This window comes from Carcharhinus amblyrhynchos, chromosome 4 (genome assembly GCF_965287045.1).
Source record: "Carcharhinus amblyrhynchos chromosome 4, sCarAmb.v2.hapA, whole genome shotgun sequence".
Classification (NCBI taxonomy): Eukaryota; Metazoa; Chordata; class Chondrichthyes; order Carcharhiniformes; family Carcharhinidae; genus Carcharhinus; species Carcharhinus amblyrhynchos.
In genome coordinates this window covers 49,045,172-49,059,764 of record NC_137327.1, presented here as the reverse complement: position 1 = coordinate 49,059,764, position 14,593 = coordinate 49,045,172, and the positions used below count along the sequence as shown (strand labels likewise).

At 41.6% G+C, this 14,593-nt stretch overlaps 1 protein-coding gene across 1 annotated transcript in view; it reads left to right on the top strand.

Annotated features, from left to right (window-relative positions):
* Window positions 1-14,593, top strand: part of slc12a3 (solute carrier family 12 member 3) — a 55,125-nt gene that overhangs the window by 19,482 nt on the left and 21,050 nt on the right. The window contains exons 9-17 of the mRNA XM_080187118.1: window positions 17-101; window positions 2,560-2,714; window positions 6,448-6,555; window positions 7,156-7,279; window positions 8,185-8,286; window positions 10,075-10,230; window positions 11,363-11,462; window positions 12,352-12,463; window positions 13,615-13,749. Coding sequence (XP_080043244.1) covers window positions 17-101; window positions 2,560-2,714; window positions 6,448-6,555; window positions 7,156-7,279; window positions 8,185-8,286; window positions 10,075-10,230; window positions 11,363-11,462; window positions 12,352-12,463; window positions 13,615-13,749 — 1,077 coding nt within the window. The remainder of the gene's footprint in view (window positions 1-16; window positions 102-2,559; window positions 2,715-6,447; window positions 6,556-7,155; window positions 7,280-8,184; window positions 8,287-10,074; window positions 10,231-11,362; window positions 11,463-12,351; window positions 12,464-13,614; window positions 13,750-14,593) is intronic.

Sequence of the window (14,593 nt, the reverse complement as noted above, 5' to 3'; positions counted from 1 at the left end):
TTGCATTGCATCGTAGGATCCTGCTCTATCCATCCCAAAGGGAACCTTGTCAGCCATTCTTTGGACAGCCTTTTCCTACCTTGTGATCTCTGCTACCATTGGTAAGTTATACAGAGCATTATTTATTATGACCACATTGCTATGCAGCTCTACAAGTCTCTCCCAGCTTATGGAAATATATATAATCCACTCTCTTGGATTCATAGTTGCTTATTACAAATAATTAATTCCAGGTTGCTGTGTTGTTCACATTGCTTAATTAAAATTATGGGTAATTCAGCTTTTTAGTGTAAAAATAATTTTGAATTATTTGGTATAAATTAAACATCTTTGCCATTTATCAAGTACCTATCTCTATCAGCAAATAATTGTCATCGTTACAAGAAAAAAGTTGTTTTTTTTGGGTCTCATAAATATCTCAACATGTCACAGACAACAGATTGTATTTACATTTTGGATTTCTGTTGTGTGGGCAAACAGCCATTTTGCCCCTAAATCTCTCGCACAGCAATTGAATCAATGATCAGTTTATTGGTTTTTGTTCTGTGGGTTGAGGCAGTATTTTGGCCAAGTTGCTGGGAAACCTCACTACTTATAGTGCAAAAGGAACGTTTGCATCCACCTGACTGTGTAGACAAGGCTTCCATTCAACATTTCAATCCAAAATTAACATCTCCAATGATGTAGTACACTTTGTATGGCACGGAGATATCAGATTAAGTCATGTGCTCCAGTCTCTGGAGTGGGACCTGAACCCATGATCTACTAATGCAGAGATAAGAGTGCTATCAATTAAGCTAAACTGGCACACACCCAGAAAAGACCAGCCCATACAAGTAGACGAACACTTAACATTAGAGTGATTTGTACATTTTTTGTCTCAAGTTATAGCACGTTTTAACCTATTGAAATGAATGAACTAACACATCCTTTAATATAATGGGTAAAAGAAAGCTACTCAAATGCATTCAAGGCTGATGCGCAAAGAAAACAATTTGAAACATTTTGTTTCTGAAAATGGAATATTCCCAGTCTCTCACCATGCAGTACATCATATTCTCATTTAAAGCTAAACAAATGATTTAAAGTCAGTGTAATATCTGTTATAAGAAAGAAGAGCAGTAAAACATAGCAATGGCCCAGATCTTCCAATCCCCGGATGGTCAAAGACCTGGAAGATGTCTACAGGACCCCCTTGGATGTCTCAACATAAGGATTCCAAGGAGTTACCCGAGAAGTTTAAACTTCCAGTGGGCAATATCTCTGTTCCGTGGGATCTTCTAAAAAAAAGCCATCAACTCTGAATCAGAGTCGGAGACTTTGAACAGTTCTGATTTACTTATCTGGATAATTACTTCAGAAATGTTAGACAGAAACAAGGAGTCTAACTCCTGAGTAACAGTGCAACTGGGATGCCCAATCATTCTCACTCACCACCCAACAAAACCACCCCCTCTCTCTAACCACCCCCCCGCCACACCAGCACCATCAACTTCACCCCAACCTCTCCCCACCAGATCTGATCTGACTAGACCCTGACCTGATCACTCTTCCAAATCCAACAGGCTACCCCTCGACCCACTCAGCCCCTTGCCACTTTAGCTCCTTACCCACTTACCTTGTCCACCCAACTTTCCAGTCCTATTCCTACCCCCTTAGCCACTTAATTCTCTCAATAATTTTTCAGAGAAGCTTTGGGAAATTTAAATCCTTTACTTACAGAATAAGGCAGCTAGTACGTTAAAAAGGGAGTAAGGTTGCCGAGCAGATTCTCTCACTGCTCCTTCCGAGGCTTCCTGCATTGATTTGAGTTCTTTAGGGTCCTCCGTTGGAAGATTGCTCTGAAAAATCAGCAAATGGTAAGTGTGTGTTTTATTTCTTTGTCAGATATTATTTCTTTGTCTGAATAAGGGTTCCGACCTCCAATGGAAGATTCTGGCCATTATGTTTGTAAACGCTGTTATGGAGTGGTTACACATCAGGCAACCTCATGCCAATTTTTTAGTGGATTGTTTTGTTTCAGGATGATTATATTTGTGCCTGTTCTTTGCTGTGAGTTTTTTTTAACTAAATGCAGGTGTGGATCTGTAAAACAGCACAAACATATGCCTGGTATTTGTACAAATGATCAGTGACATAGAAATGTGACATTGGCAGCAATACAAAAATCTTCATCCAGTTAAATTGTTTGTATCCTCCAGAACCCCATCTTTGGTGAAGAGAAGGATGAAACATTGTTTATAACTGTGTATAGATGACAGATTGTGACGGTAGTGTATAACTGTTTAGATGACAGACCTTTCAAACCTGTGCACAGAGCTGACACTTTCTGAACCTGTCCTATAATCTTGGTCCTGCATGAAAGTGTACTTGGCATTTGCTTATACTGTCTAAAGCACTAAAAATACTTCCTGGGGGAGCTCTGCCGCTCCAACATAAGAGATAACTGCTTCTCCTGCACCATGCTTAAAAACTAGATCTTTGGCCAGGGTATGGCACCTCTTAGAAACTCCTCATTAAATGAAGTTTTAATGTAGCTCCTTCCACTCTCCATTTTAGGATCCTGTGTGATACGGGATGCATCTGGAAGTGTGAATGATAGCATTCCAATTGGATCAATGGATTGTGAGGGACTTGCTTGTGGTTATGGATGGAACTTCACTGCGTGCACACAGGCTGGCACTTGTAAATATGGACTTATTAACTACTATCAGGTAAAAACAGCATGGCAATGATTGTATGTTCATACATGGATCAACAATTTTTAAAAATTATATTTTTGTTTTAAAAGCTCTAGAATGGGGAATTAAGAATGCAAAGGGATCAGTTCAAGTTCTCTGCAACAGGAGTAAATGGGCGTTGGTGTGGTACATTGCCTTTGCACAAGTTCCAATGATTTTAACATGTTGGAATTATATACAGTAGCTGTGAAGGGGAATAAAGATTGATGCATTGGATCTCTGAACTGATGAAATGTCTGGGAAGTATACTGGGATTTTAGAATTCTATATGTGGCAGTGAGAGGGAAATAGTTTGTCCTGTTGAAATTCTGTGCTCTAAACATTATCAGGTTTCCATTTCTGTAGTTCAGTTAATCATGGAATGGTTACCGTACCTAAGAAGGAAGCCTTGTGGCATAGTGATAGCATCCCTACCACTAGACTGGAAGCCTTGGGTTCAAGTCCATTGCCAGGACCTGTTGGTCATGGAAACAGCGTTCAACACAGTTCAACATGCTGATGATCAGCCTGGGAAATCTTCTACTGCTCCCCACCGCCCCCCAAACTATTCCCAAAAGGGTGTGGGTGCAATGATATGCAAACAGAAGTATATATAAGGATGTCATACAGTCCATTAAGTCAATGCCAGCTTTGGAAGTCCCAATCCCCTGCCCTTTCCTCAAAGCCACAGGTGCCTATTTAATTCCCTTTTGTAAGCCGCAATTTAATCTGCCTCCAACACCCCATCAGTTATTGCATTCCAGATCATAAACACTTGCATGAAGAAGAAGGTTTTCCTCTTGTTGTCTTTGGTTCTTTTGCCAATCACTTTAAATCTGTTCTTTTTGGCTTTTGACTCTTCCACCAATGGGAGGAGGTTCTCCCTACTCTGTTCAAACTTTTCATGATTTTGGACACCTTTATCAACTCTTCTTTTAATCTTCTCTGCAACCTTCTCTCCTTTAAAGAGACCAACCCATCCTCTCCAATCTATCCCTGTAACTGAAGTTCCTCATCCCTGAACAATTCTTGTGAATCTTTTCTGCGCTGTCTCCAATGTTTTATTTTGTATCTCTTCATTCTTCCTTCCTTCCTTCCAAAATCTATCATTTCACCTTCCTCGGTATTAAATTTTATTTATGCACACGCACGTGGAGCAAATGAACCAGGGACACTCCTCGTCACAATGGATGTCTCGGCGCTCTACACCAACATCCCCCCTGACAGTGGCATTGCTGCAACTGCAACTGCCTCAGTACTCAATGCCGACAAATGCCAGTTTCCAGATGCAATTATCCAACTCATCCGCTTCATCCTGGACCACAATGTCTTCACCTCCAACAACCAGTTCTTCATCCAGACACACGGAACAGTCATAGGGACAATATGCCTCAATATGCCAGCATCTACATGCACAGGCTCGAACAAGATTTCTTCACCGCACAGGACCCATACTATACAATAGATACATCAATGACGTTTTCTTCCTTTGGATTCATGGTGAACAATCACTGAAACAATTATATGATGACGTCAACAAGTTCCATCCCACCATCAGACTCACCATGGACTATTCTCTGGAATTGGTGGCATTCTTGGACACGCAGCTCCATCAAGGACGGTCACCTCCAGCCTCTCACTGTACTGCAAGCCCACAGATAACCTCACGATGTTCCACTTCTCCAGCTTCCACCCTAAACATGTTAAAGAAGCCATCCCCTATGGACAAGCCCTCCGTATACACAGGATCTGCTCAGATGAGGAGGATCGCGACAGACACCTCCAGACGCTGAAAGATGCCCTCACAAGAACAGGATATGGCGTTCAACTCATCGATCGACAGTTCCGACGCGCCACAGCGAAAGACCACACCGACCTCCTCAGAAGACAAACATGGGACACGGTGGACAGAGTACCCTTCATCGTCCAGTACTTCCCCGGAGCAGAGAAGCTACAACATCTTCTCCGGAGTCTTCAACATATCAGTGATGAAGACAAACATCTCGCCAGGGCCATCCCCACATCCCCACTTCTTGCCTTCAAACAACCGCACAACCTCAAACAGACCATTGTTCGCAGCAAACTACCCAGCCTTCAGGAGAACAGTGACCACAATACCACATAACCCTGCCACAGCAACCTCTGCAAGATGTGTCGGATCATCGACATGGATGACACCATCTCAGGTGAGAACACCATCCACCAGGTACACGGCACATATTCTTGCAACTCGGCCAACGTTGTCTACCTAATACGCTGCAGGAAAGGATGTCCCAAAGCATGGTACGTTAGGGAGACCATGCAGACGCTACGAGAACGGATGAATGAACATTGCTTGACAATCACCAGGCAAGACTGTTTCCTTCCTGTTGGCGAACACTTCAGCAGTTACGGGCATTCGGCCTCTGACCTTTGGGTAAGCGTTCTTCAAGGCAGCCTTCACAACACATGACAGCACAGAGTCGCTGAGCAGAGACGGATAGCCAAGTTCCACACACATGAGAATGGCCTCAACCAGGATCTTGGGTTCATGTCCCACTATCTGTAACCCCCATGACTTGCCTGGGCTTGCAAAATCTCACCTACTGTCCTATCTGGAGACAATACACATCTCTTTAACCTATGCCTAATGCTATCTCCACTCACATTGTCTGCATCTTTAAGACTTGAATAGCAGGTTAGCTATAAAGACTTGCATTCTAATCAGTATTCTGTAAACTGCATGTGCCTTTATATGCCATTCTCTCATCAGAACCTTCCACACACCTGACAAAGGAACAGTGTTTCCAAAAGTTTGTGGGTTTACTATCAAATATACTGGTTGGACTTTAACCTGGTATTGTGAGACTTCTTTCTTAAATTTCATCTGCCACACATGTCCTCCTATTTCACTGGTCTGTCTATGTCCACTTGAAATCTTCCAATATCCTGCTCACAGTTTATAGTATTTCCAAGTTTTGTAGTGTCTGCTACTTTAGAAGTTGTACCCTGCACATCCCATCCCTTCTCGCCCTTGGAGGGCAGTTGAGAGTCAACCACATTGCTATGAGTCACATGTAGACCAACCAGGTAAGGATGGCAAATTTCATTCCCTAAAAGAACTTAATGAACTAGATAGGTTTTTCCGACAATCGACAATGGTTTTGTGATCATCAGTAAATTCTTAATTCCAGATATTTTTCATCGAATTCAAATTCCACCATCTGCTGTGGCAGGATTCAAACTTGTATTCCCAGAACGTTAACTGAGTTTCTGGATTAATAGAAATTAATATTAACTCTATTGATAGTACTACTAGGCTGTCGCCTCCTACATCTTAGGAGTGTGGGAGGTGATCGGAGTACTCGGAGGAAACCCACTCAGACACTGGGAGAATGTGCAAACTCCACACAGACAGTGACCCAAGGCCAGAATTGAATCCGTGTCCCTGGTGCTGTGAGGCATCTGTGCTAACCACAGTGCCACCCCCTATCATACAGTTGCCTGTATCTTACAGTCGAGAAACTATTAGCAGACAATTTTGCCGTCAAATCTGGACCGCATCTACAATTTCACAGCTGCAGTGGGTGTTGTATTGTGGTCAGTTTCTCAGACTTAAAGCAAGCACACTTGCAATTCTATACTGTCAGACAGCAATGCACCATGGTTATTTTCCAATTTGCACGACAGTAATGTAATTCCAGTATTTGATGAAATAACAATAACATTTTCCCCTCTTTTTTTAAAGACCATGAGTCTAGTTTCTGGATTTGCCCCTCTGATTACAGCTGGGATCTTTGGAGCTACCCTTTCCTCAGCTCTTGCCTGCCTTGTGTCTGCACCCAAAGTCTTCCAGGTATAACGTATTTTTTAAACTACTCAATTGCTATTGTTAATTTTAATGTGGTATACCTGAGCACTGTTGTTCAATTAGAATTGTGGAAGTCATTGATGAAAGTTAGTTTTGTCACAAACACTTTCTATAAGTAACTATCTCCTCTCCGAATATGATCCTGTGGAGATAATGTGAAACATTGCTCACTGGTTTAATATGAATGCGTTTTAGTGTAATTTAGACAATGACAATGTCTAAACTTTCTGTAATTGGGAGGGTTAATAGTTTGATCTGGTTTGTCCTAAAACCCTGTGGGAAATTAGTAGGTGGGTACTACATTAACCCACCTGAAACGAAAACCACTGTGGACAGAAATCAGAGAAAAGCTATGACGTACTGTTGTAGCTCTGACGAAGGGTAATCTAGACTTGAAACATTAGCTCTAGTCTTACTTCACAGATGCTTTCAGATCTGAGATTTTCCAGCATTTCCTGTTTTTGTGATGGAGCGAAGGTTTTTGTGCTAAAATATCCATCAACAGTACAAATATTCCCAGCTATTCGTTGCGTGAAAGTTGGTGATTCAAGTAAACCAATATTTTTCACTTTTGTCTCATGACAGTGCCTGTGCAAGGACAATCTTTATCCTGGTATTAGTTTTTTTGGAAAGGGCTATGGGAAGAACAGTGAGCCTATTTACAGTTACCTTCTCACCTATGCCATTGCTGTTTGTTTCATTCTCATGGGTAAGTAACTCATATTGCCTTTCCTGACGTTAGAGTGGTGAGTCTAAGTTATACCTGCATCGGGCAACATAGGCAAGGTGTGGCGAGATTTGTTCAATTCAAAAGTGAAATGTAAAAATGGAATTCCAAAATATTAACTTTGAACAAAAATATCTAATAACATACTGTATAAAAAAAATTGTGTACTCTTTACTCAGATATGAAGTAGTAGTTGGAGTGCACTTTCATAGAAGTTCCTAGAATCCCTACAGTACAGAAGGAAGCCATTCAGCTGTTGAGCCTGCACCAACAATAATCCCACCCAGGCCCTATTCCCGTAACCTCATGTATTTACCTTGCTAACCCCCCGACATTAAGGGGCAATTTATCATGGCCAATCCACCTAACCCACACATCTTTGGTGTGAAGGAGGAAACCCACGCAGACATGAGGAGAATGTGTAAACTCCACATAGACAGTGACCCGTCCGGAATTGGACTCGAGTCCCTAGTGATGAGGCAGCAGTGCTAGCCACCATACCCCCCTATGTATTTTAAGCTGTTCTGGAAATCAATCAATTTTAACAAAGCAAACATTCTAGAAGATCGATTACTGTATATAATAGCTGAAGCTTACATATTACATCCTTTTTTAAAGTTGATTCTTGCTGCAAATGTCTCCAGCACTATAAAAATTCTACAGAGAGACTGTTGCTATGGAAATGTCTGACATGACAATAATTTGGAGAGAGAAGTTCCCAGAATAGACACACCACAGTTACGATCAAAAATCGTGACACAAGAACAATACAACTGTGATTCGAGGAAATTATATTATGCTTTATACAACAGGCAATGGATTCTAAAAGTCCTGTATCAACAAGTCCTAAAGCACATGTAACCAATGTTGTGTTCTCTTACATGCAGCGGAACTGAATCTGATTGCTCCCATCATCTCCAACTTCTTCCTGTGCTCGTACGCTCTCATCAATTTTAGCTGCTTCCATGCTTCAGTGACCAACTCTCCAGGCAGGTTTTCATTTCCTTTATTTCTCAAGAAATTTTTGTTGTACATTTGGTTATTGTTCCTGACATCAAAATGGGTATCAAGAGCAAATAAATGTTAGAAATGATAAAACCTGCACGATTATATGATCCTTTCCCTTCTTCACCAGTTTGTGGTTTCTTATTTACCATTCTGCTTCTCAGGCACAATGAGCATCGCAGCTTTCCTTTTCCTTCCTGAGGTTGCTCATTCACTGTGTGACCTAACCAAAAAAACATTTATGGTTCAAAAACCATAATTTTTCTGGGTTCTGAAGGGAAAATGTAAGCTTTCAGTGCGTATTGTAAAAACATTTGCGGGAAGAAATGAAAGCTATTTTTAAAAAAACTAACATATCACAAAAATATCCATTCAAATGGCAAGAGAGATCTCCAGAAGCACTGTATTCATCCAACTATATGAATTTTCTGTCAGTGGATTATTTATAATTGATCCTGAGGGTGAACTTTTCCCTCTGTCCTCTGAAAATTATATTTTTATCAATAATTCTCTCTGCATGTAATCTATGTACATTCCCAGTAGTGTTTTACTGCACTATGTGCATATTGTTGTAGGAGAATATCACCTTTCAGAATTTTATTAATCATGTCCTAGCTACTATAAATCAGTGAGAGATGGTGGGGTGGGGGTAATGTAGTTTGGAGGCCTGGGCTAATGTTCTGGAGACATGGATTCAAATCCCACCACAGTCGGGATTTAAACCCGATTAATGAAAACTGAAATTGAAAGGTGGTTTCAGTAATGGTGACCATGAAACTATCATCGATTGCCAGTAAAATCTATCTGGTTCCCTGATGCCCTTTAGGGAAGGAAATCTGCCTTCCTTACCTGCGTGACTCCAGACCCACATCAATGTGGTTGACTCTTAATTGCCTTCGAGCATGACCTTCAATTCAAAGCTAATTAGGAATGGGCCTTGCTAGCGATGCTCACATCCCATGAAAGAATGAAAAAAAAAGTATGTTGGAAATGTTCCTGTACTGTTCAGTTTATTTATTCTTTCATGGATGTGGGCACTGCTGACCAGGCCAGCATTTGTTGCCCATCCCTAGTTTCCCTTGAACTGGGTGGCTTGCTAGGCCATTTCAGAAGCTAATCAAGAGACTATCTGCCTGGCTCTCGGAATTACTACCCTATGGCATTACCACTAAACTAACATTACCATTAAGCCACCATCTCCCCAGTTAGAGGAGAAACAACATTGTGTATGGTCAGTAAATATCTGGCCATACAGGTTAGCCATATATGCATTACAGTCATAGAGTTTTACAGCCCTTCGCGCAATGTGTCAATATTGGCCATCAAGCACTTATCAACTCTAACTCCATTTTCCAGCACTTGGTCCATAGCCTTATATACTGCAGTATTTCAAGTGCCCTTCCAAATGCTTTGTAAATGTTGTGAGGGTCCCCACCTCTACCACTCTTTCAGGCAGTGAGTTCCAGCTTCCCACCATCCTCTGGATGAAAACGTTTTTCCTTAAATCCCCTCTAAATTTCCTGCCCCTTAACTTAAGTCTATGCCCCTGGTTATTGACGCCCCCCCCCCCTCCCCCCGCCTCACAACTAAAGAGAAGCATTCCTTCCTGTCTACCCAATCTATAATCCCTCATAATTTTGTACTCCTATACGAGGTCACCCCTCAACCTTCTCTGCTCAAAGGAAAACAACCCAGCCTAGCCCAGTGCTTCATTGAGTATAAGTGACTTGCACCATTTTTAAACTATAGATTTTGCTTTATGTTTCCAAAAGGTTGGAGACCCTCATTCACATGTTACAGCAAGTGGGCCTCCCTGTTTTGTGCTGTCATTTCGGTGGTTATCATGTTCTTGTTGATGTGGTGGGCAGCTCTCATCACTATTGGAATTGTTGGCTTCCTTCTGGCTTATACATTATACAAAAAGCCTGGTAAGTGATCAGGTGTTCACCTATTTGGGTACATCTCTGCAGCGACTTTCAGCTTATCAGTTATTATACTGATAGTACTCTTAGTGCTTACAGGGACATGCGTAAATAAATGGCTTCTTTCTGGAAGTTTTAACGTGTACAGGAATCTCACAGTCACCAGTAATAACCCTGTTACCATATCTAAGTGGTCACTATTAAAGTATGAACCTAGATAGTAAGGGTGATCAGGTTATTCAAATGTGACAGATAAGAGTCAAATATGATTCTGTCATCAACGTGCACATTTCAGCTTAGATCACTAACTAGCACTCAGAAGCAAGAACCACCACCTCTTGTTTCAGGGATACCATGGTCAGTTATAGCCTCAAGTATTGCCATGAATGAGGTCAGTTTACATAGCACATGCTAAGAACGAACCGACAATGTTCTCAATTATTATGGCTCAGAGCGTGTGAAAGTGCACCAATTAGTTGCCATGGGTGACATGATGGCACAATGGTTAGCACTGCTGGCTCACAGTGCCAGGGACCTGGGTTTAATTCTGGCCTTGGGTGACTGTGTGGAGTTTGCACATTCTCCCCATTTCTGCATGAATTTCCTCTGTGTCCTCTGGTTTCCTCCCACAGTGCAAAGATATGTGGGTTAGGTGGATTGGCCATGATCAATGCATTGGGTTACAGGCATGGGGCAGGGGAGTGGGCCTAGATAAAGTGCTCTTTCAGAGAGTCGGTGCAGATTCCATGGGCTGAATGGCAGCCTCCTGCACTGTAATGATTCTGTGGGTTGGCTGCATAACAACAGCTCATTTCAAAGCCCTGCATGTCAAGCATTGTGAGAAATCTTTGAGACATGTAATAAAGCATGATATAAGTACAAGCCTTGTTTATTTCTTTCTCCCTGAATGACGGCCTTGGTTGCCGAGCCAGTGGTGAATTCTATTTCTGTATTTATATTAGTGTTTCATTCACTGAAGACATATAGCCCCATTCAAGTTTTATCTGCAATAGCTTCAATTGTTAGAGTTATAATTTTTTTGCATTTAAACCCCAAAAAAAATCCAGCCCATAATGGGATTGCAGAACAAATAGTTTGATAAGTAATGACTGTGTACATCTCACTTTTCCCCTTCCAGCTGTAAATTGGGGATCATCAGTTCAAGCTGGTTCCTATAACATGGCCTTGTCCTATTGTGTGAGGCTGAATGAAGTGGATGATCACATTAAAAATTACAGGTAATGCACAAATAACAGCGCAATTTGTAGCCACAGGGCATCACTTATTTCCCTCATCCATGAATCACAAACCATTTCACAACAGGCAGAAGAATGATTCTGCATTAAATTAAACAAAAGAGTAGCCAATTGATTTTTATACAACAAAATTGGATTAATGCTGCATGGAGACTACTGCCTCTGCCAGTTTGACTGTTAAAACTCAGTTAAGCAGGAATTGGCCACCAAACTTAGAAGGCTGTCTCAGCTTCCAACCTCCCTTCCCACTGATTCAGGTGTTGGTATCTATTAATTTCTGTTACTCTAAACACAGACAGAAGCATTCTCACACATCCCACTGGCAGCATTCATGTAGAAAGTGAAAATCATTGGGGTAATTGGCAGATATTAGGATTGCCAATCTCCAGCATGAGCCTGGAGTGAGCATGAATTAAAGATTAATCTCTCAGACACTGCTCAAAATTACCTTCAAGAACAATCACAGGGTCATTAAAAGGTGTTTGCTTCATTTGTTTGTTTTTTTTAAAAAAATTATTGTAGTGGGGGCAAAATGGTTGTTTGACCGACAGCCAAGAGTTCAAGCAAGGTGTCTGCTTGACCTACTGTATATAATCATTAGAAAGTATATTTTAACTACCTCGTTCTGTTCAAAGCTGTTGAATCTCTGTCATATCTGAATATCTCACATACTTCTGCTGAGTATGATAGAATTGTAAGTTGTGTATTTATTGACAAGTTCATGTCTATTTATTTTGGAGTATTTGTACTCTGCTACTTACAGAATGAGTACATGCTGTGTTAATTTCTGGCCTCCTCCATTTTCAGAGTGTCCCTGTAAAGCTATGATACTTTTCCATAATGTAAAGCTTTTATATACTTTGTTTTTCAGGCCTCAGTGCTTGGTTCTTACTGGTCCGCCTAACGTCCGTCCAGTGCTGGTCGATTTTGTGGGAACTGTCACCAAAAAACACAGTTTGATGGTGTGCGGTAATGTGCTAATTGTGAGTATGATGGAAACTTTGGAGTTTAAACTTCATTTTCTCGAATAATATGCAGCCGTGACCTTTCCTTGTGGGGAAGAAAAACTACTGGGGAGATTTTACTAAGAGCCCATATGTAATCCATACATAGAGGGTGACATGGTGGCACAGTGATTAGCACCGTTGCCTCACAGCGCCAGGGACCAGAGTTCAATTCTGGCCTCGGTCATTGTATGTGCAGTTCTCCTCGTGTCTGCATGGGCTCCCTCTGGGTACTCCCGTTTTCTTCCGCAGGCGAAAGATATGTGGGTTAGGTTGAATGGCCTTGCTAAATTGACCCTAATGTGAGGGGCATTAGCAGGGCAAATGAGGGTTACAGGAATAGGGTCTGGGTGGGATCGTGGTCAGTACACAATTGATGGGCCAAATGACAATGACCTGTACTGAAGCAATTCTATGATTCTAATTTCTAAACAGTCTGCTGCACACTCTCTCTAGTTGTTCCTTTTTAAGATATTCTTGAGCAGAACTGGGAAAAAAACAGCTGACCTTACCTCAGGTTGTATTATCTTCTGACACATTTAGGATTTTCTACATTGAGAAGGATTTTTGGCCAATTCTTGTGCTGCTCTGCCCCTGCACAGAATTGTCCAATTTGGGAGCACAGTTCCTAAAACCTACACCTTTAACAACTTAAAAAATAAAACCAGAATGCTATACTGATAATGAGACCAATGCAGCTGGACTTTTTGTTCATTTACATTCACCTCGAGAGCTCTGCTGTTGCTGTTTACCAAATGATTGGAGATTAGAGTTTTGCTGGGATGGATGGTCAGCAGGGGAGACAGTGAGCAGTCAGTTGTTGGGGCAGGTTGTGTTTGATTTTTCTGTCAGGGTTTAGGCTGACAGCAAGATGGAGGAATTGCTCTCTGGCACTGCCCCTCCCCCCGCACCGCCACCACCCCCTCTGGAATTGAACAAGGGGGACTCTTTTTTGCTTTTCTATCACAAACTGCCTGGTTTAGTATGTTTTGTGTAACTTTGGGGATCTGATACTCACTTAGCAACCAAATTTAATAATTCAGTCAACTGAATCATTGAAACTATTAACAGTTAAATGCACTGAGGAGCAATAAGTTTCATATCTAATTATGTCCTGTGTTTAACCCAAGGGTCCTCAGAAGGAAAGGGCATCTGAGATATGCTCTAGTGGACACATCAAGTGGTTGTCTAAGAGGAAGATCAAATCCTTTTATACAAGTGTGGCTGCGGATAATTTGCGAAGTGGAACACAAACGTTAATGCAGGTAAATGCATGAAGTGTAAATGGTACAAATCAGAGATGAGATGGAGGCATAGAGGAGAACTGAGGCACAGTGGGGTGAAGAGGAGAAATGAGTTGAGGTCAGGGCAAAGAGCAGAAATGAGGCAAAAAATAACTCCGACCCCACTTCCAACCCCTTGGATCTTTGCTGCCAAGAGATTCCCCCCCTGCCCTACCCCCAAAATACCTTCTATCCAGCTCTACCTTCACTTCACTGGGGCCAGATGAAGTCCCAGCAGGTGACCAATGGGCTCTCTCCCAACATGGGGCAGAAATCCTGCCTGGATCCAGCCACTCAATGCTCCAAAGACCATCACCTGGCCACAGGACAGGCATCAGAAGCAGGGGTGAGTCCCTTGACTGTTTACGTGCCAGGTTGAGAAACACTGCCACGTGAAAAATCCCACCCAAGAAAATAAAGATGAAGAAAGGAAAATAAAAGATTCAAAGCAGATATTTCACATGCTGCTTGGGTGATGCCTTTCTTAATACTTGGCTAAAATCCCAAGCTAATTATATAGAACTTTTGATAAAGGTCTTGAGTCATCCACTTGCACGTTCTTCAGTTGAAGAATGTCAACAAGTGAGCAAGGACTGAGCGATAGGTAGAAAAGGACATATCCTTCACTCTTCACAGTTTGCCTGATTACAAAATGCAAAGTGATCCAACTGTGCCACTGTTTAAACCTTCTTTCTTCGACTTCCATTTGTGCATAGTTGCTGACATTTTAAAAATTTTGTGTTTTCAGAAACACTATTGTGTGATGCTAGTATAAGATGATAAATATTTCTTCAACTGCAGAATGATTAAAAAACTTATTATCCTC